Genomic DNA, 23,447 nt, shown 5'->3' with positions numbered 1-23,447 from the left:
ACAATTGGGCAGGTACGTGTATAGGGAATGTTTAGAGGGCTATGGGACAAATGGAACTACTGTAGCTCTGAAAGATATCTTGGTCAGCATGAGACTATGATTTTCTGATTTTCTCAGCCCACTTCTATCTACTGCATTCTTCCATCAGAGGAAATAGTTACCCCATCAGATCATTTGAACCTTTTAAACACTTCAGATGGATGAGCTCTTGAATCTTCTGCGGCTAAGTGGCATTGCCACTTTCATTTCACTGCACATCGTTTGACTTGACTTGACTTGACTTGACTTGACAAGAGGAGCTCGTGACATATGTGGCCCTGCCTCTGTTAGTTGAGAGCTTCTCTACCTCTCTGTGGAATGTCGGTAGCCTTGCACTGCCGGTGGTCACAACCAAGGCTCTGTCCTGTAACGCGAGACGGTGCTGATTCCAATAGCTCAGGAAGGAAAAGCTCAGCCCCAGCCAATCCAGCAGGAACATTGGCCAGCACTGGGAATTCAGTCACACTGGAGCATTCCAGCCTCATCACAACCTCTGTCAACATGACCGCCAAAAGTAATTGGTAGCATTCAACAGCACAGAGTGCAGTGAGGGGAAGCTGCTTCAACCTGCTATTTTCTGACTGTGAGAACTATTCCAGTCTGTTATTTATACAGAGGCCACAGAACGCCTCATATTTCTGGACAATCTGAGGAGGAAGAGCGGGGCTCAGAATGCAATCATCAGGTGCGATCAGCAGGTGGGATCAGCACAAAGAAGGACTGAGCCTTAGTCCAGCATAATGTTGCAGGGAGTTGGTCAGGTTGATCCACTTGCTCGCAATACATCAAACTCTTATTTATTGACGATAGCTCTACCTCCTTCACCACAATTCCAACCAAACTCATCTCCAAACTCCTGGACCTAGAAGTTATCACTGCCCCTCTGCAGTAGATCCTTAAATTCCTGACCCACAGATCACAATTAGTGATGATAGGTGACAACACATCCTCCACAATAATCCTCAATGCCACAAGGCTGCATTCTCAGTCCTCTACTACACTCACAACTGTGCGGCCAAACTTTGCTCAAATTCCATGTACAAGTTTGCAGATGACACCACTGCAGTGGATCAGATCTTGAACAATGATCTCAATACAATACAATACAATACAATACAATATATCTTTATTGTCATTGTACCCAGGGGTACAACGAGATTGGGAATGCGCCTCCCATACGATGCAATAATTTAAGTGATTTAGACAACAGCAACCCAACGAAACAATTGTAACAGTTTTAGACAGGGTAAAGTGCAAGTTGATCTATGCGTTGTGACCATCCGGCTCAGCAGGACCGGTTCATAGCAGCTATGGCCCTGGGGATGAAGCTGTTCCTGAGTCTGGAGGTGCGGGCGTAGAAGGCCTTGTATCGTCTGCCCGATGGAAGGAGTTCGAACAGACTGTTGCAGGGGTGTGAAGAGTCTTTGTGGATGCTGGTGGCTTTTCTGAGGCATCGTGTGTCGTAGATGCCCTCCAAGTCTGGTAGCTGTGTTCCGATGGCCCTCTGAGCTCTATGGACTACCCGCTGTAGAGTTTTCCTTTCTGCCTCCGTGCAGCTGAGGTACCACACAGGGATGCCATGCGTTAGGATGCTCTCTATGGTGCAGCGGTAGAAGGTCGTCAGCAGCTGTTGGGGTAGACCAGACTTTTTCAGTGTTCTTAGGTAGAACAGTCTTTGCTGTGCCTTCTTGACCAGCGCAGCAGTGTTATTGGACCATGTTAGGTCCTCCGAAATGTGAGTGCCCAGAAACTTGAAGCTGGACACTCTCTCCACACTGTCCCCGTTGATTGAGATCGGGGCATATTCCTCGTTATGTGACCTACGGAAGTTGATGATCAGCTCCTTGGTCTTGGTGGTATTTAGGGACATGCAGTACAGGAAGGAGGTAAAGAACTTAGTAACAGGATGTCATTCAACAATCTTTTCCTCAATGCCAGCAAGACAAAGGAGCAATTTGTTGACTTCAGAGAACAAAGTGGTGTACACATCCCAGTCATCACCAAGAGTTCAGAAGATTTAGATGAGTAAACACCGGGTGGCTCCAGCAATGGCTGCCTCGCCAACAGTCTGTCTGTCCTTTCCTTCTTTGTGTTTAAATAGAAAGTGTTAAATGTATGTTTTTAGAGTTCTTTAGCTTGTTTTACGTGGGGGGTGGGGAGTGGGGGGTTTAGGGGAAACCTTTTCTAATCTCTTACCTCGACGGAGATGCGATTTGTTTCCGTATCGTATCTCCGACCGCACTGCAGCCTAACATCGAGGAGTTGGCGGCCTTTGCTGGAGACCGATGTTTGAGAGCTCCACCGCGGTCGCCTGCGGACTTACCATCACAGAGCCGCGATACCTTTGCCAGGGATTGACCTCCAACCGTGGGTGCTCGCGGACTTAACATCACGGAGCCCACGGTCTCTGGTCAGAGACCGACATCGGGAACTCCAAGCCACGGGAGTTTTGACCACCCCGACGCTGGAGCTTCGACCACCCGACCCGGGGGCTTCGACCGCCGGCTGCGGGAGCTTTCATCGCCCTGATGGATGGTTCGACTGCCCCGACCGCGGGAGAAATAAAGAGGACGAAGATTGGATTTTTTTGCCTTCCATCACATTGAGGAATCCGCTGTGGCGGATATTTAAGGTTAACTTTTATGTATTTGTGTGTCTTGTTGCTTTTTTTTCTCGTACGGCTGTGTGGTAATTCGCATATCACTGTACCTTAATTGGTACACGTGTCAATAAAAGACCTTTGAAACCTTTGAAACTTTTGACACCTAAAAAGGCATGAGGTGTGAGAAAAGCATCCCTACTGGCATGGGCAGGTTGGGCCGAATGGCCAGTTTCTGTGCAGTTTGTTCTGTTAGGCATTGGCCAAACGACTCAAAGTGACAGCTACAATTCTTCCAATTGTCAACCTGTGCCCCTGTGCCCAAGGAGACCTCTCACAATGCCCCAACTCCTCATTGATTAGACTGCCGAACTTCAGAAACACAAACATTGATTTGCAGAGGAAGGCACCAATGTTTAACTTTCCTACCGTGAAATAACACCGTTAAAGAGCAACATGTTGGTTACTTTCACCCAAATTACTGATTTCCCAACACAATTTCCAGGAATGTAGCAGCATTCAGGAAAAATTAATAGAAATCATAAGCCGGAATTATTTGACAACTCAGATTTTGGTTGAAGTGAAATTCACTGCTGGAAACCCAGCCTTGGTTCCTCCACATTCCCAGGTATCTTGGCCTGATCGTCCATGCTTCCCGTCCCATCTGGTAATCATTGACACCTCCTCTGAAGCACATTTCATTTGAATGTTTGTCCATGATCACACTTTGTGGCATCATTTTCATCACTATTCCTGCCCTCCACTCTATTGCTGGTCTACCCCTTGCTTTCCCTGACAACAGCTCCTTGATAATAGCTCCCAGTTTCAATGAAATATCTTCAACTCTGTTTCTCTCGCATGCTGTTTGGTAATTCCAGTATTTTCTGTTTCAGAACAGTAACTGGAAGCCAGTGAAATTAAGACGGAGATGTTACAGGGTGTTATAAACCAATGTGCAATCAAAATCAAGTTACTCACAGAGAAAATAAAAATCACATCTCCCAGGGTAATCACTGCAGAAAACATATAGAGTGGAGGAAAGTTAGGTAAATCATTCTAATCACCTTTGGCAATTAAACAATAATGAGGCCATAAGTAATAGGAGCAGAATTAGGCCATTTGGCCCATCAGGTCTACTACGCCTTTCAATCATGGCTGATCTATCTCTCCCTCCTAACCCCATTCTCCCACCTTCTCCCCATAACCCATGACACCCGTACTAATCAAGAATCTATCTATCTCTGCCTTAAAAGTATCCACTGACTTAGCCTCCACAGCCATCTGTGGCAAAGAATTCCACAGATTCACCATGCTCTGACTAAAGAAATTCCTTCTCATCTCCTTCTTAAAGGAACATCCTTTAATTCTGAGGCTATGAATCTCTAGTCCTAGACCCTCCCACTAGTGGAAACATCCTCTCAACATCCACTCTATCCAAGCCTTTCAATGAGGTCCCGCCTCATCCTTCTAAATTCCAGCGAGTACAGGCCCAATGCTGTCAAACGCTCATCATATGTTAACCTACTCATTCCTAGGATCATTCTTGTAAACCTCCTCCAGACTTTCTCCAGAGCCAGTACATCCTTCCACAGATATGCGGCCCAAATTTGCTCACAGTACTCCAAATGTGGCTTGACCAACACCTTATAGAGCCTTAGCATTACATCCTTGGACCTGATTGGTGAAGTGCAGCCCCTCCAGTCACACAAGACCAACACTCCCTTGGATCTCTTCAAGGAAGGAAGTTGTCCCTGTTTAGTGGAGTTTCTTTGCATTGATGATAATGCAGCTGAAGCCTTCCCACCACATCTTCGACCACCAATCCCATCAACACTTACTCTCTGCAGCATAGTCACCAGGCTGTTCTTCTCCTTTGTGAAGTGTTGATGGTCCAGCTGAGCTTGTTGGACAATCTGATTGGCCTGATTCCTCAACAATGCAATCTTTTTCTGGAAAGCAATCAAATTGTATCATTAATAACTGAGTTGATACTTAAAATAAATTCGCAAATAAGTGACAAAAAATGTTCAGCAACAAGGGACTGGTGATGCTGACATTGGCAATTCATCCCCAACTGGCCTGAGACTAATTCCGGATACTTGAGCCTCACGGATCAGGATGAACAGTGGAGCACAGGAACAGGTCCAGCCCACATTGTAGATGACAAACATGATGCCAAGTTCAACTAATCTCCTTTGCCTGCACATGGTCCAGATCCCTCCATTCCCTGCATATCCATGTGCCTATCTAAAAGCCTCATAAATGTCACTATCATATCTGCTTCCATTAGCAGCTCTGGCTATGCGATCCAGGCACCCACCACTCTCTGCGTAAAAGAAACATGCCCTGTAAATCTCCTTTAAACTTTCCCCCTCTGGCCTTAAAGGGCCTGTCCCACTTTAGGCGATTTTAAGGCGACTGCCGGCGACTAGGCTGTCGCCGACAGTTCGCTGGGTGTCGCGGGCATGATCGTGAGGAGTCTTCCAAGAATCGTAGTGGATCTCAGCGCGTCGCTGAGAAATCATCCGGAGTGAACTTTCTCGGTGACAGCTGGCTTGTCGCCAGGTATCGTTGCTTATTGCGGGCGCTGTCGCCTGCTGTCCCCAGGTTTCCTAGGTTCTCTTAGATGCATTTAGAAGCACATTATATTAAAATAAGTAAAGTCATTTCAAAATACCATAAAATGCTTGTGTTTAACCAATTTATTTACCGTCAGGACATTTGACAGGTAGATTGGAGGCGAGAGTTTGACGGTCAGGTAAGCGTGGGAATTTTGCGATGTTTATGGCCATCAGCCATTACATTTAAAGTGGGTTCCCAACCCAGATATGCAACCCAGAAACCAGATATGCATCTCCCGTACATTTTCAAAGAATGCCCACACACTTTTCACAAAAATTCACTTAACCACTTTTTAATTTTTTTTTTAATACAGCTATTAGTAAGCTGGAAGTAAATCCAGTTTATGTCTTGTTACAGTGATGCTTGGTTTTTAAGTAACCCATACAAAATGTTATAGTTCAAAACTCTCAAGTACTTACCGACTTGTCAGTGATTTCAGTGAACATTAGGACGCTGGAGAAGCATTGACAACGTGGGAATTTTGCGATGTTTCCAAAGACGCTGTAATCTCGACCTGACACGGCATTGTCGTGGTCATTGTCGTCGGGTAAAAGAAAAGTTTGGTGATCTGCTACGACTTTGACAGTCGCCGGCAGTCACCTTAAAATTTGCCTAAAGTGGAACAGGCCCTTAAAGCTATGCCCACTAGTCTTTGAAATTTCCACCCTGGGATAAAGGTTCTGACTATCCACCCTGCCTAATCTCTCATAATTTTAATACTTCTATCAGGTCTCCCCTCAGCCTCCAATGCTCCAGAGTAAACATTCCAATTTTGTCTACCCTTTCCTTATCGCCAATACCCTGTAATCCAGCCATCACTCTTCTGCATCAACTCCAAAACGTTCACATCCTTCCTGCATTGGAGTGACCAGAACTGCACACAATACTTCAAACACTCCAGATTATGTTTTTGTTGAAGAATTGTCTGAGTTTTTAGCAGCTTCAGAAACCCAGTCACCAAGTTATGGAACTAACTCTCCGGGGCAGGTTCGCTCTCTAGCGTAACAATTTGGCAATCATTTGACACTCTGTCGGGAATTTTCCCAAAGGGGCCGGCATGACTTAGTTCAGGATAATTTAAACCAAAATCTTTCAAACATGCTCACCGAAACGTAAGCAGGGCACAACTTTGAAAAGTGTATTTGCATTGGCCCGAGTAAATTTGCTGGCTGCGTAACTCATAACACCCATCAAACACAAACTAACAATCTTGTATCTGTGGACACTTTCTGTCAACTGCTTTCAGTTTGCACTCCCACACATTTATGATGGAATCTGCTCTTGTCCACAGCGATGGAGTCGCAAGAGACTGCACATGCTATACCCAGTCTGAAGAAGTCCCAACCCAAAATGTCGTCTGCCCATTTCCCCTCACGGATGCTGCCTGACCTGCTGAATTCCTCCAGCAGTTTGTTTTTTCACACTTGTCTGGACTGAAATCACCTGTGCACCAGATGTGGCACCAAAGCAGCAGCCCATTTTGAACAGGAAAATGAGACGTTGTGAATGTCAGATTTGCTTGGTTCATTTCACACCACGAAGGAAAACAGGTTTCACACCTTCTTCCAGTCCCGCCCACCCCGTCACAGCACAGTTGCAATCTCACACACAGAGGAGACCCTCCAGTCCAGTATCTTCTACCCACTGTGTGAAGGCAACATGATAAAACCACACTTCCAAAGTCATTGAAACATTTGTTGAGATAGAGGAGACAGCAGATGCTGGAACTTGGAGAGAGAAAATAAAATGGCCCTGCTGGAGGAACTCAGCAGGTCGTGCAGCATCTGTGGAGGCAAAAGGGCGGTCGATACTTCAAGTTGAGATCAGGGCTTACATGCACTTACTGGGAACAGCAAATGCTGATCCCAAGATCTTGCAACCAATTGCTGGTGTGCAAACTGCAAAGAGCCTCCTGGGATCCGGGCAGGTGTGTGAGCGGGTGTTGGCTGTCATTCTGTATTTCCTGGTAACAATATGTTACTCGCAAAACCTTTGGTCTGGTCTGGGTGGGCAAAGAGCAGGGGGGTGGGTCTGTGGATGAAGCTTCGGGCAGTCACAGTTACAACATGCTGAAGTGTCCAACCTGTGTGGAGTGGCTCTTCAGATCTGCAAGGCCGAGGCTAATTTTTCTGGAGACACATGCACTGTAGATGCTGGAATCTCGAGTGAAAAACAAACTGCTGAAGGAACTCAGTGGGACTGGCAGCATCTTTGCAGGGAATGGACACATGGCGTTTCGGATCCGGAACCTTCTTCAGGCTGATGGAGATGGGGCGGGGGGAAAAGCTGGAATGATAGGTTTATTTCTTGATATACTCTGGGCCCACATCGTCGCCTCCCCTATGTGTGGGCACCTCGCCAGCCCCAAACACTCACCTCCCGAGTGGCAATGCTCTGCTGGTACTCTGCCACCTCGCCCAGCAGCTGCTTGCTTATGGTCTCCTTTTCCTCCTCAAGCCTGCTCTCCTGCTCCAGCTGCTGAAATTCCAGGTCATCGTAACGCCTCACGTCGGCATCCAGCTGTTCGCCATCCTGTGGGAACATAAGCTCGTCAGGTACTGGAGAAACACCAGAACCACCCTATCTCCGAGCTTGCTGGCTGGCCTTCCCACAACACAGTGTAGTGGAACAAGTGCCAATTCCCAAGCACATGGAATCAGCACCAGAGACCACTTCTCCCACTGATGCAGGGATAAGCCTTACACTTGTGGCCAGTGAAGACCCAGTTTGTGTACACGGAATCCCCTCTCAGCACCAACTCATTTCTCCCTAAAGATTAACGAGATGAAATCACTGACAGGCACAAGGAATCCTAGATATGCCAAAGTTTTTTTAAATTAGAGGCATGCCCCAAATGTGGCTTCACCCGTACAGAACCATGCTGACTATCGCTAATCAGCCCCTGTCTATCCAAATGCATACATATCTTATCTCACAATATTCTCCAGTAACTTGCCTAACACAGACATTAGTCTCACGGGTCTATAGTTCCCTGTCTTTGCTTTGCAGCCCTTCTTAAATAGAGGCACTACATGAGCCATCCTCCAGTCTTCTGGCACCTCACTCATATCTAATGATGATTTATATTTCTCAGCCAGGGCACATGCAATTTCTTCTCTAGCTTCCCACAGTGTCCTTGGATATGTCTGATCTGGTCCGGGAGATTAATCCACCTTCATACAGCCTAAGACTATCAGCACCTCCCCAACTGTAATACTGACCGTCCTCAAGACACTTCCACTAACTGTCCCAAGCTCCCCAGTCTTCATCAATTTCTCCACAGTAAACACAGAGGACAGAGACTCATTATGGAGCATGCACATCTCTGTTGTCTCCACACGGAGATGACTGCTTGGGTTTCTAATCACACAGAGATGACCACTTTCGTTTTGCCACCTGAATATCAGGAAGGATTTGAACTTCCTGCACACCTCATTTCATGCCCCCCTGTTCCTGTTGATTTTTCTCCCAGCCAGCGAATTATAAACTTGGGGTTATTTTTGATCTCCACTTTCATTTTTTCAGCTGTTCCCACAGAATGCGGAATAGTGAACTGTAACATCCGGACCGAGAATGCTTTTAGAAATCCAGCGGGGCTGGTGGCAGAGGCAGCTGTGTGAGGGCCGACACGCTACACTTCAAAACATTGCTCAGGGTCAAATCATTAACCTCATTCATTTCATCCCGCATTCACAAGGACAAAGTGTTCGCTTCCAGAGGGAGCAATGCCGGGAGCTTGTGCAAGAGAATTATTTATGACTTCCTCATTTGATAATGATGCTCAGACATTCCATTGACAAAATGCTTTAACTCGATCGTTTCCCTTGGCATTTTACTCAGGGACACGGCAGCGGGGCCAGTGTTCAAGTTCACCCAGGTTACGGGACGGCATAAATAACTACCGTGAGGAGGCACGAGCTAGTGAAGGCGCGAGCATAAATGCAGCAATGAATTATCTCACAGCCGATTCCCACCAAGGTGAAACGTGTTCCCAAGAGGTGCAGCAAACTAGTGCCTGTTCAGCAGCGGCACAGCAGACCACCTGACAGTAAAAGGCCGGCTTCACCTGGTGAGGAGCAGGGTGCACATTATATAGAAAAACATGAAGCACTTTGGTAGAAAAACAGAAATGGTGAGAGCTGAGAGGTTTTCAAGGGACCTGGGGAATTTTTGAAGTTTCCCCTGGCTGGGGGTATGTTGAACAAGGCAGAAAAGTCTCAAAGTCTCAAAACTGGCCATCCAAGACTGAGAAGACATTGTGTCAATGTCAGAGTGGTGAATCTTTTCAGTTCTTCCCTGGACCATGGAGGCTCAATCACTAAGCATATTCAAGACAAAGTCTGGTAGATTTTACGGTATTAAAGGAATCCAGGATGTGGAGTCAAAGCAGGAACATGATACTGAGGTGAGTGATCAACCAAGATCTTACTGAACATTAGAGCACGCACAGAACTGAATGGCCTCCTCCTGCTTCTATATTCAACATGACCATGCTTATCTACAGATATTCCCAATGCAAATGTATCTCCTTTGCAGGCACAGTAAATATATATTTCTTATATACCAATTTACCCAATGAACATTTTATCTGCGGTCAACTGATGCACCCTCTACAGACATCTACAATGGATATCACACTTACCAAGATTTTATATTGTACCTGTACCTCATTTTACTTGTGCATATGACAATAAATTCGACTTGACTCCTAAGCCGGGACCATTTCCTCTCCCCCCCTTTCCCTCCAACTTTTTCTATTCTCAGTGCACAGGTGTTTAGAAAGTTTTAATCCAACATGTTTGCTATCTTCTGTCTTGCTTTTAACAAGGTAACTATCCCAGTTACCATGCTAAGCACCACAATCTTCAGCATCCAGTCACAGTGCCAAGCTCCTGCGAGAGCTCTCAGGTTTACTGTAAAAGGGGAGCACTGATGAAAGGGCCTTTGATTGGAAACGTTAACTGTCTGTTCACGGGTGCTGCCTGACCAACTGTGCCCAGCATTGTCTACTTTTATTTCAGACTCCCAGTATCTGCAATGCTTTGATTTTCAGAGTTGTTAAAGTTCGGTCAGCTGAAGACAGGGTGGTGAAATGAAGAAGGGAGGAGCAGAGCATGGAGGGATTAGGAGGTTGCAGCAAGTAATCGAATAATTAAAAATATACCAACTCTTTCTCTCTCTCCCCCTCTCTCTCCCTCACTCATTTACTCACTCACACTCACACAAACATACTCACACAAACACACACACAATGTATTTTAAAAACTGGCATTTCAACAAAATCGCTTCTATCCACTTCACCTTTGAAAGCTGTCCTCTAACTATTTAATATTGGAAAACAGTTAAACAGAAACCTTGGTGCTGATGGCACAAATCAGGTGCTTGTTGGGACGATGCATCTGGGACCCCACACAACTGCACCTTCTCAGTAACTGTAACGTTATAACACTGTAACACTACATTCTGCACTCTGGTTATATTTCTCTTTGCACTACTTGATGCATTAGTCTCTGGCTTGATTGCACGCGTGTATTGTAGCACACAAAGGTTTTTTTACAGGTCACATGACAATAATAAATCAATGCCAATTCCAAAGTCATAGTACGCTCATCTCAGCAGATAAACATCACATCCAAGCCAAGCTTCTGGGAGATTATTGTAAACCATTCATCAAAGCAATAAGCAACACAAGACTGCTAAGATAATTCTTACTGACAAAACATATTTCTTTGATTTTGGACATTTCCATTAATGAAGGAATGAAAGCATAAGAACATATTTCTGGAGGGCATTCTGAGGGAAGAGTGGGATAACAGTTGGGTTGACTACCCTGTGAAACATCCATTCCAAGGCCGGTGTTTGTGACGGGCTGCATGGAGCTGCAGTAAGTCCGCCTGAGCCCACTGCTCAGATCAGCCTCTGAGAGCAGAATCACAGAGGACTCACGTGGTGAGATTTGCGGGACTTAATTTAATATGGACCTCTTTCATCAATGAGTTTAACAAACAAGCTCCTCACTGAATTAGCAAGCAATTTTGTTTAGATTCGAGTACAAGTGGCCACAAGCTCAGGGACCAGAGATCTACTGACCCTCTCCAACTGTTGCTGCAAGTATTCTCTCATGGACTCGGGGCAGTTATCAAGCTTGCTCTTCAACTCAGAGTAAGTCTCTTGCAGCCTCTCTACTTTTTCTTTCTGAGTTTTCAAATGTGCTTTTTCCTGAAAAGCAGAGCACAGAAATAACAAGAAGGAAAGATGACTTAAAAATGAGACCATGCACACAGCGGGTAGCATGCTTGCTTCCTAAGCCAGTAGTACATAAAGTCACTCTGTGTGTGTGCTGGATGGGATGGTCTGAAGAAAGAGCATGGTGTGCCTCTCCTGTTGTACCCAAACGTGCTACTGAAGTACTTGTTTCATTGAAAGAAACGGGAGGACAGTCAGCTCCTCAGATCTTTTCCAACCTTTTATTAGATCTAAGCTGATTATCAGCCCCATTTAACCGGCCCTGAATCACATGCAATGATATTCCACAATCCCGAAAAAAAAATCGTTGTCACTTTCAATTGCAATTTGGTTTCAGTGGCTTTTGGTGGAAGATATTTCAGACTTGCACACCCTCTCTGTGCTATGTGCTTCCAACGTTCCTTCTGAGGGGACTAGCTTTAACTTTAAGGACTTCTTAATCTGGGTTCCCATGCAAGAGGAAATGGTTTTGCATTATTAAGTCCTAAATCATTTTAGCACATTGATTAGATTGCTCTGCTAAATTAAAGGAAATATAAGTCTTAACCAGCTTCTGACAGCACAAACACAGCAAAAATTAATCAGCAAATGTATGCAGCATTTATTCAGATTACACAGCATGGAATCAATTGCCAGCGGGATGTGCATGCTATATTAACTATTTTTCGGAGGAATAAATTATGGTGAAGCATAGAGGGACATAACAGTTCTTCTTCGGAATAAGATGCAGCATTAAAAAGAGGAGTAAAAAACAACTGGTGTTCATGATATCTGCTGTTTTCAAGCCTATCTGTAATAGCATCTGTGTGTAACAATTTGTATTTCTAAAGTCCCATGACTTCTGAAAGAAATCCTAGTGTGAAGTGGGATAAGCATGACTGCTGAGCAAAGTGAGCTGATGTTAGTGTAGATGACTAATCAGCAGGTGAAAGAGTCAGAAGATCCCGGGGCAATGGGAGCCTTGGATCTGGTACAGGGTATACAGTAGGACTTTGGATCAGATGATGTTTACAGAGGGGAGGGTGATGGGACAACGGAATAAATCCAGGCAATCAACATTTCCAAACAGCACAAAAATCCATGCAATTTTTCAGTAATGTTGGGGATTATGCAATAACTTTAAGAAAGGACTGTAAACACACAACCAATTGAGAAATGAAGTGGTAAACCTTTGGCCAATAAAATAATATCAATTAGGGAGTGACGTGTATCGCTGTGTGTGCAGAAAACATCTAGTGACTCTCGGCTGAAAAAGGAACCAAATCCGCTCGTCACTGTCCCCTGGTCTTCCCTGTCTTGATAGCATAAGATCCTTTCATATCGATGTCTGAAGTCAGTCCTTTCTCTTTACTCCCAAGCAGCTCTACCTGTTCTCCTCCATTCCCCTCACTCTGGCCCACTGTACCACTGAACCGTTTCACACGGAGGGTGGTGGGAATATGGAACAAGCTGCCAAAGGAGGTACTATCACAATATTTAAAAGACATTTAGACAGGTACATGGATGGGAAAGATTTAGAAGGACATGGACCAAACATGGGTAGGTGGGATTAGTGTTGATGAGGGATCTTGGACGGCATGGGCAGGTTAGGCTGTAGGGCCTGTTTCCATGCTATATGATTCTATGTCTCTGTAACAACCCCATTGGTGATTGTGCCTTCAGACAGAGTTCCCCTGGTCCTCACCTTTTACCCACCAGCCTCCAAATCCAACACATTATCCTCCAACATTCTCGTCACCTCTTATGGGATCCCACCGCTAATCACATCTTCCCAGCTCCACTCCTTTCCGCCTTCTGCAGAGACCGTTCCCACCGCAACTCCTTGTTTCACTTACCCCATCCCACCCAAACACTGCCTCCCCAGCTACTTTCCCCTGCAACCCCAGGAGATGCAACACCTGTCCTTATACCTTTCCCATCAACTCCATCCAAGGATTCCGACAGTCCTTTCAGGTGATACAGAGGTTCACGTGCACCTCCTCTCACACCGTCTACTGCATCCAGTGTTCCCGATGTGGGCTCCTGTACATCGGCGAGACCAAATGCAGACTCAACCACCATTTAGCTGAACACTTATGCTCGGTCTGCCTCAGCCTGCGGGATCTCCCAGTTGCAAATCATTTCAACTCCCCTTCCCAATCCCAGACCGACCTTTCTGTTCTGAGCCTCCTCCAGAGTGCAGCCACACACAAAGTGGAAGAACAGCACCTCATATTTCGCTCAGGTACCACCCAATGGTATGAACGTTGAATGATCTAATTTTACGTAACTTCTTTAAGTAACTTCTCCTCTTGCCCCCTTCCTCCACCATGGTCGTTTAACCAGTTCCACATTTCACCACATTGTATCACTCTTGACATCACACCTTCCCTAGCCAATAATGGGACTAGCAGGGCACTACCCTGCCTAAGCTCATTTGTTGCCCGCCCTGATTGGTCCTGGTCTTTTCTCACCTCCAGCTCTTCACCCCTCCCCCCCCCCCCCCCCACCCCTTATTTTCAGTCTGAAGAAGGTGTAAATTACTTATTCCTTTTCTCCAGAGATGCTGCCTGACCCGCTGAGTTGCTCCAGCATTTTGCATATATCTTCGGTATAAATCAGCATCTGCAGTTCCCTCTGCATGTTCTCGCTACATTAAGGGTGAGTATTAAAACAGGAGCCCACAATTCTTTACTGATATTTAACCTAAGTTTGATGTTCAGAAGCACTGTGGCTTCCATATAAAATAGTAGAGCTCAGTGAGATTTCCCAGCTGAACACGGGAGATGTCGCCGAACACTGTCCATTCACGTATCGCAAGGGCACATTACCGAAAACCATCACACAGAACTGAGAAGTATGTTTAATCAAGAAAATGGGAAAGATGTAGCTGATCAAAGACATGGAGCAAATGGGATATAGATTTCTAAATCAGCACGATCCGACACAATGCAGTAACCACAGGCAACCAGCCAATTCTGTCATCATCTTGATGCTGCTCCATTCTCCTCAGATAACTGGATTTGTTCAGATTATTGAATCAAATCTTTCTCTATTGAGCTCCTGGTCACATACCTTGTTTCCTCATCAGTATCGACAATATCGTATCATATATGAAATCAGGCTTTTAATTTCACTTGACCTCACGAGAGACCTTGGTCTGTAACCACACACTTTCACTAGACTCACTTTCACTTTCACAGGCTGCACTCACTTGTATGGACACTAATGCACACACCAGACAAACAGGCACATAACCTGAGTAATTCTTCCCAAATGATTGGCAAAGAGTAGATAAAGGGGGAACTGCAGTCCCTTATCGCCATTACACAGCATCAGAAATGTTCCATGGTTCGTAGACTTGAAATACAGCTGAGACACATCATTATTAGAATAGCTAATTTCCACACAGCAGGAAGCCACAAACAATAAAAACAAAGCGATCAGAAAATTTGCTTTGCTGATGCTGGTTTAGGGATAATTTGGATAATTAAACAGGTTTCTCTTCTTTGAATGTTGCAATGGGACCATTTATATTCACCAGAGAGGAAAGACTTGGTCTGCCGTTTCATCCTTGGGGCAGCTTTCCCTGCAGTGACAAGCCTGTATTGTCAATTGTCCAGAGTGAACGCAATTGTCCAGTGTCTCGGCTTATTGGTGGAAATAGGACCTTATTTCACTGAAAGGCACACCTCTGCACCTAACCCAACCAGAGTTATGGTGGCAAGCACTCAGAATATTAATGCACTGGTCATTACAAGGTTGCCCTGATTGTGTTAACAGAGGTAGGGAAAGAATGTGAAGGGAATACATGTGGGAGGATGGAAGGATTGTCTTGGAGCATTTAAGTGACCAGTGGAGCAGTGCTTCCAGTCTCAAACTGTTGAACTCCAGACGCTGTAGTGGAAAGATGAGATGCCACCTTGCATCTCACTGGGCGAGTGCAAGCAGTCAAGGACAGAGAGCTCAGAGGTAGATGGGCACAGCTCCCCGTTTCCCTCAGACATGAAGTCATCCCACTGCCTCCCGTCCAGTCCCCCCTCTATTAATGCACCATCATTACCCATTCCAACTGTAAAACAGATCATGGATAGAACTCAGAGGAAGCAAGCAGGCCTGAGTCCATGCAGACAATCAACCACCCAGTTGCACTAAGTCCATTTTATTCCCATCTACTCCCCCCAGATTCTACCGCTCACCTACACAAGAAAGGGGGGAATTTACAGTGGCCAATTCATCCACTGACCCATACATCTTTGGGATGTGGAAGGAGATCGGAGCACCTGGGAGAGATCCATATAGTCACAATGAGATTGTGCAAATTCCACAAAACAGTACCTCAGGTCAGGACCAAACTCGGACCTCTGGAGCTAAGAGGCAACAGCTCTGCCCACTATGCCACAGTATTATTTATTTTGATGGAAGTCACCAAGCAGAAGAGCTGGTATGTTTTTATCTCACCACAGACACAATCATCTGCCGGTACTTACTGCTTCAATTCTAACTAGACTTTACGACTATTTTCCTAAGAAAATTAATCCTGGAAAATTCTTTCTATGCAATTTCTCCCAGTTGACCTGGATCTTTACTAACTCAAGTTATACACTCACAGCAGCCAGCGCTGCCGTCGCAGCTGCGGCTTGCCTGCAGTCCATCTGTCTTTTGTGTTTTTTGTTGTTTTTGTATGAATTGTAGTTTTAATATGGTGTAGTGTTTGTATGTTATGTTTGGGGTGGGAGGGAACGGGAACTGTAAAATTCTCTCTCCCGAACGGAGACGCGACCTTTGTTTCTGTGTCGTGTCTCCGTTCCCGTTGCGGCCTACCACCGGCCATGCACCTGGGACCACCTGGGGCTCTGGTTCGCAGAGCCCGCGGCCCGGACTCACCGCCTGCGGATGCTGCGGGAGCGGCTGCGATTCGTCTCCGGAGGCTCCGGCGCGGGCCGCGTGGACGTCGGAAGCCCGCAGGCCCCTGGATGGGGGCCGACATCGGGAGCTCCGGCAGCGGCAGAGGCAGCGTGTTCGCCCGCCCCGAATCGCGTGGCTTGGGTCGGCCCGCCGCGGACCTTTCACCGTCCGGCGCGGCCTGAAATAGGCCATTGACCTTTCACCGCCCAGCGGCGGCTTCAATATCGGGAGCCCCGACCGCCCCGACGTGGCAAATCCAACAGCCTGACCGCGGGAGAAGACGGCAGGGAAGAGAAAAAGACATTTTTGGCCTTCCATCACAGTGAGGAGGGACTGGAGGAGACTCACTGTGATGGATGTTTCTTTTTGTTTGGTGTTAGTTGTGATTGTATGTGTTATTGCATTTTTATTGATTATTCTTATTGGTCTTATTGTTTAACTGCGGGTAATGTTTCATTTCACTACACATTTATGTGTATGTGACAAATAAACGACTATTGACTATTGACTATTGTTCACTCGTCGAGCTGAGTGGATGAAGCCACAAAAGGCTGTGAGCTACATTTTTAAAGGGATATTTATCTCGGAAGAAAATAAATGCAAGCACCTCGCGGAACAACTCTTTCCAGTTTTTCCTACCTTTGCCTTTTCAGATGAAACACTGGTCTCCAGGTCAGTTATCTTTTTGTGTAATTGTTCCAGCACATCCTTCTCATAATGGACATGTGAAATCTCGGAGTCACGCTCCCCTTCCAACAAAGCTCGCTCCATCTCCATCTGTAAAACAGCACACACAAGGTTCTTTACCCTTTCTGGATGACACAGAGCAGTTGGAAAGTCATGGATGGGAACATTTTGAATGGGCACCTTTCAGAAGCAGGAAATAACTCTCATGATAAGTGGCAGCCAACACCAGTCCCCAAGAAAGCAATGTTAAATAAATCAGCTACATTTCCTATTGCACTATATTTCCATTGCTGCAAAATGTGTCCTTTGTCTCGAATACTGACATAATAAAGATGAAGGACAAGACATAGTTTTAGAGACATGCAGCACAGAAACAAGCCCTTATGCCTTTTGAAATCATGCAAATGTCTGTCACCCATTTTTTCACTAATTCGATACCATTCACATTTTACTCTCCCCGCGTTCCCAACAACTCCCCCCCAAACTCTACCACTTACACTAGGGGTAATTTACAGTGGCTAACTGACCCACTGACCTGCCTGTTTTGGGGATGTGGAGGAAAGCCATGCAGTCACAGGGAGAATGTGCAAACCCCACACAGACAGCATCCACGTCAGGACTGAAACCAGGTCTCTGGAATTGCAAAGGAGCAACTCCACTATGGCTCCCACTGAACCAGCCTTGTATATTAAAGAAACTTCCTCAACAGGACATTACATTTCTTGGAGATGTTGAATTCCTGCTATAATTCATCGGACCAGCTGCTTGGATGGCAGGTCTGTCATTCGGCGTGTGTTTGACTTGACGAAGCTGCTATTCGCTAGAGTTTATAAGAGTGGGAAGTGATCTCATTGAGACATACATGTCCATAAGGGCTCCACAGGCTGGATGCAGGGAGGATATTTTCCTTGCTTATGAATTCAGGAGCTGGGAGCTCAGTCACAGGATTAGCAGCTGATTGTTTGGGACTGAGGTGAGAAGAAATTACTACTCCACATCACAGAGGATCTGACATGGACAACACACATCGCACTGGTGAGTAAGGCAAGGCAGCGCCTTTACCACCTCAGACAGTTGAGGAAATTCAGAGTCTCTCTGAGGATCCTTCAGTGCTTCTACTCTGGGGCTGTAGAAAGCATCTTGTCCGGCAACATCTCAATCTGGTTTGGGAACACCTCTGCCCAGGACAGGAAGGCTCTGCGGAGAGTAGTGCGTTCAGAGTAGTGCGTGAATGCACTATGGGAACTACACTCGCCCCCCTGCAGGACCTATACATCAGGAGGTGCAGATCCAGAGCCAGCAACATTATGGGGAACCCCTACCACCCCAGCAACGGACTGTTCCAGCTGCTACGGTCAGGCAAACGCCTCCGCTGTCATGCTGTGAAAACAGAGAGGATGAGACAGAGTTTCTTCCCACAGGCCATCAGGACTGCTAACTCTTATATCACCAGGGATTAATTTATTGTATTAATTTATTATTTTGTGTTGTGTCTTTTAAAAAAAAAAATCTATTCTGTTTTGTAGTTTTAGCACAATCCGCAGGCATTGCCACCTTCATTTCACTGCACATCTTGTATGTGTATGTGACAAATAAAGTAGACTTGACTTGACTTGAAGCAGCAGTTGGATAAGTACATCAATCATCAAGGCATAGAAGGCTACAGCTAAATGCTGACAAATGGGATTAACAAAGGGAGTTACTTGATGGTCGGCATGGACATGGTGGGCCAAAGGGCCTGTTTCTGTACCTAATGACTATGACTCTAAACTTCACTCTTAGAGGACGGTGAGGTTTTGGAATTTTCTACCCTGGAGAGCTGTGGAGGTGCAGGTCTGATAGATTTCTGGATGGTAGGGGAGTCAAGGAATGTAGGGATAGCCCAGAAAAATGGTGTTGAAATAGAAGATCATAAACGGTGGGAAGTCTGAAGAAGGGTCTCGACCCGAAACGTCCCCCATTCCTTCTCTCCAGAGATGCTGCCTGTCCCGCTGAGTTACTCCAGCATTTTGTGTCTACCTTCGATTTAAAGCAGCAACTGCAGTTCTTTCCCACACATCATAAATGGTGGGGCAGGCTCAGGAGGCCGAATGGCCTGCTCATTTTATATTTTCTCTGCTCTAATATACATTGTTTTTTTGTTCATATAGAAATACTTCAGAAATCTTTTTGTCATTCTGTTGAACTTCCGTACCTCTACCTGCCAAACGCTAATGCTTCTAACGTAACAAAAAATCATTCTCTAAATTCCCCTTTACCGTCAGATACAATTGTAGACCAGCAGGAGGCATTTTAGATTATAAAACATTCCTTACAACATCCACATACAGGCAGTCACCAGATTACCACAGGATTCAGTCCCTGAGAAATATTTGCAAATCATATTGTTCGTACGTATGAAATGAACGAACGTACACAGGAGGATCTCAGATCAATGATTTGGACGAGGGGATTGAAGGCTTTGTGGCCAAGTTTGCAGGTGATCCAAAGATAGGTGATGGGGCAGGTAGTGTAGAGAAAGCAGGGACTCTGCAGAAGGACTTGACCAGGTTGGGAGAGTGGGCAGAGAAGTGGCAGATGGCAAACAGTGTGGCAAAGTGTGGAGTCATGCATTTTGGTAGAAGGAATAAATGCGTAGAATATTTTCTAAATGGGGCGAGAATTCAGAAATCGGAGGTGCAAAGGATCTTGGGAATGCTGGTGCAGGATTTCCAAACAGTTAATTTGCAAGTCAAATCGGTAGTAAGGAAGGCAAATGAAATGCCAGCATTTATTTTGAGAGGACTAAAATACAAAAGGTGCAGGTCAGACCACATTTTGAGTATTGTGAGCAATTTTGGGCCCCGGACCTGAGGACGGATGTGCTAGTGCTGGAGAGGGTTCACAAGAGGTTTATGAGAACGATCGCAGGAATGAGTGGGCTACCATTTGATATGCATTTGATGGCACTGGGCCTCTACTCACTAGAGTTTAGAAGGATAAGGGGGAGCCTCATTGAAACTTACTGAATAGTGGAACTCCTGGATAGAGTGGATGTGGAGAGGATGTTTCTACTTGTGGGAGAGTCGAGGACCAGAGGTCATAATCTCAGAATAAAAAGATGTACCTTTAGGAAGGAGATGAGGAAGAATTTCTTTAGTCAGAGGGTTGTGTATCTGTGGAATTCATTGCCACAGAACACTGTGGCGGCCAAGTCAATGGATATTTTGGATGCACATCACTTTCTTCTTTTCTATGAGGCATGACTCATCTACCCGAGATAATTGACCACTACTTTTCTTAATGTTTATTTTAATTTTTTTAGTTTCTAGCTTTAGAGATGCAGTGCAAAAACAGGCCCTTCGGCCCAACGGGTCTGCGCCGACGAGCAATCATCCTGTATACTAGTACTATCCTACACACTACGGACAATTTACAATTCTTATCAAAGCCGATTAACCTACGAACCCATACGTCTTTGGGACATGTTGACTTGATGACATGAACCTGGGTATACAGGGCACAATTCCCAAATATGCAGGTGACACAAAACTTTGGAACTGTGATGCTAACAATAGTTTAGTTTAGTTTAGAGATACAGCACAGGGACAGGCTCTTCAACGACCAGCGATCCATGCACATTAGCACCATCGTACACACACTAGGGACAATTTACACTTATACCAAGCCAATTAACCTACAAAAGTGTACGTCTTTGGAGTGTGGGAGGATACCGAAGATCTTGGAGAAAACCCATGCGATCACGGGGAGAACGTACAAACTCCGTGCAGACAGCACCCGTAGACAGGATCGAACCCAGGTCTCCAGCGCTGTAAGTGCTGTAAGGCAGCAACTCTACCGCTGCGCCACCGTGCCACCCAAGAAGAGAGAGAGACAGGCTGGTAGAAAGGGTGAACAGGTGGCCATCAGGGTTTAATGCTTGGATTGCCAGAAGCTTAGACCCAGGTATAACTCTCACTTCTTGTGAAGATTCTTCCATCTGATTGTCCAGCTCCTTGATCTTCCGGTTAATCTCCTCCACATTATTTAGGATGGCCATGCATTCTTCATCCAGCTGGGCGATCTTTTCTTTCATGTTCCTTTGAGCCAATATCTTATCCTCCTGAAAGTGTAAATCATGTGGTATTATCTTTTTTAGCTTTAGCTTTAGAGGATCAGTGTGGAGATAGGCCTTTCGGCCCACCAAGTCCATGTCGTACATTGATTACCCGTAACACTAGTTCTATGACATCCCGGATTCGCATGCTACACACTAGGGGAAATTTACAGAAGCCAATTAACCTATAAATCTGCACATCATTGGAATGTGGGAGGAAACCGGAGCACCCAGAGAAAATCCACATTCCAACAGGGAGAAGGTACAAACTCTGTACAGACTGCACCCATAGTCAGGATCAAACCCGAGTCTCTGGCGCTATAAGACAGCAGCTTTACTGCTGCACCACTATGCCACCTTCCAACCAGCATCAATCAACTACAACTGAACAGCTGGCTGTGAAGTAAGATGTCCTGAGTGACCTGGAGCTCACTGTGGAATGATCACTATGGGCCAGCACAAGATCTCCCAACACTGTAACTGCTGGAGATTCTGGCCCACAGCTCATGGGGCACGAGGCTGAGGAACAGGCCTGACAGTCAGCCGTGGATCAGTGAGTGGTGTCTTTGGTCCCACTGCAAAGACGTCAGCACCTGCAGGTGGCAGCACGGTGGCGCACTGGTTCTGTGAAATCTCAGACCGTCCCTTTCGAAGGTCAGACTGCCCATGCCACTGCTCCGCTGTGCCACCACACACTCTGACCCACCCCGGCGTTTTGCCTGTGCCCTCACTATGGCCAGAGAAGGTGGTGCAGTCAGTAGGAACCTTGTACCCAGATCCAGAACAAAGACCAAATGATGACTCTGCACCAACGTGGCCATTTTCCAAGTCCATTCCTCTTCCCCTGGGATGGATGAGTGGAAGGAGTCGCGGTTGGGATAAGCTGAAGCCCTGAAAGCACAGAGCTGGGAGGACAGAAGCAGCCCGAGAAAGATGAACAACAAGGAGCGGTCATTTAAAGTAATTAACTCTGGCAAAAGATAATGCGCTGGCGGAACTCAACTGGTCAAGCAACATATGTGGAGGGAATGGATAGACGTTGTCCATGGACTATTGATACGACTCAACAAAAGCTTTTCACTGCACCTCTGTGCACGTGACAATAAACGAAACGAAACGAAATTAAATGTTTCGGGTCAGACATTTCAGTCATGAAGAATGGTCACGACCTGAAACATCGTCTGTTCATTCCCTCCACAGATGTTGTGTTTTGCTCGAGGTTCTAGCTTCTGCAGTTCCTTGTGTCGTCACTAACTCTGGTCAGTCTAACTCTGTAAGCAGGTCACGTGGCTAGCTGGACTCAGACTCAGGAGCACACAAGGGAGAGAGGAGAGAGAGAGAGAGAGAGAGAGAGAGAGAGAGAGATATGATGGTAGTTGAGATGGCAGAAGAGAAAGTCCTTTTACATCAGGTAGCAAGGAATGGATATTTTAGAGAGCTGTGGAAAAAATGCAGAGTTGGAATGGGACTGACAAGCAGGAGGATAAATGCAGGGACAGGAAACACGTTGTTGTTGCTGGAAATGGCTGTCAAATACGGAATGAGTCAGCCAGGGCAAGGAATGTCCGTTGTGGATTAATATCCCAGCATGCCAGGTGGGTTATTTTTGGGAGCCAGGGAAGTTTTTCTGCTGCCGTTCAGAAAGGACGGCTGTAGTCCGCGGAGGATTCCACATCTGTGGATCATTTAGAAATGTAGGCTGCAGGGGAACATCAGAAACTCCTCTCCTGACAGAGGGCTGTGTCCCACCCTGGAGAAGCCAGTGTCCCACCCTGGAGAAGCCAGTGTCCCACCCTGGAGAAGCCAGTGTCCCACCCTGGAGAAGCCAGTGTCCCACCCTGAAGAGGCCAGTGTCCCACCCTGGAGAAGCCAGTGTCCCACCCTGGAGAAGCCAGTGTCCCACCCTGGAGAAGCCAGTGTCCCACCCTGGAGAAGCCAGTGTCCCACCCTGGAGAAGCCAGTGTCCCACCCTGGAGAAGCCAGTGTCCCACCCTGAAGAGGCCAGTGTCCCACCCTGGAGAAGCCAGTGTCCCACCCTGGAGAAGCCAGTGTCCCACCCTGGAGAAGCCAGTGTCCCACCCTGGAGAAGCCAGTGTCCCACCCTGAAGAGGCCAGTGTCCCACCCTGGAGAAGCCAGTGTCCCACCCTGGAGAAGCCAGTGTCCCACCCTGAAGAGGCCAGTCCCACCCTGGAGAAGCCAGTGTCCCACCCTGGAGAAGCCAGTGTCCCACCCTGGAGAAGCCAGTGTCCCACCCTGGAGAAGCCAGTGTC

General features: G+C 46.4%; 1 protein-coding gene across 6 annotated transcripts in view; it reads right to left on the bottom strand.

Moving 5' to 3' along the window:
- The window catches only part of phldb2b (pleckstrin homology-like domain, family B, member 2b), a 114,862-nt gene that overhangs the window by 38,386 nt on the left and 53,029 nt on the right, over nt 1-23,447 (bottom strand). For all 6 annotated transcript variants that reach the window (XM_078409307.1, XM_078409308.1, XM_078409309.1 and 3 more), the window contains 4 exons: nt 21,039-21,182; nt 17,033-17,170; nt 7,637-7,792; nt 4,477-4,587 (listed from right to left, as the gene is read on the bottom strand). In XM_078409307.1, the coding sequence (XP_078265433.1) occupies nt 4,477-4,587; nt 7,637-7,792; nt 17,033-17,170; nt 21,039-21,182 (549 nt within the window). The remainder of the gene's footprint in view (nt 1-4,476; nt 4,588-7,636; nt 7,793-17,032; nt 17,171-21,038; nt 21,183-23,447) is intronic.

This window comes from Rhinoraja longicauda, chromosome 12 (assembly GCF_053455715.1).
Source record: "Rhinoraja longicauda isolate Sanriku21f chromosome 12, sRhiLon1.1, whole genome shotgun sequence".
Lineage (NCBI taxonomy): Eukaryota > Metazoa > Chordata > Chondrichthyes > Rajiformes > Arhynchobatidae > Rhinoraja > Rhinoraja longicauda.
Note: the sequence above shows the minus strand (reverse complement) of the source record. Positions and strands in the feature narration are given on the sequence as shown.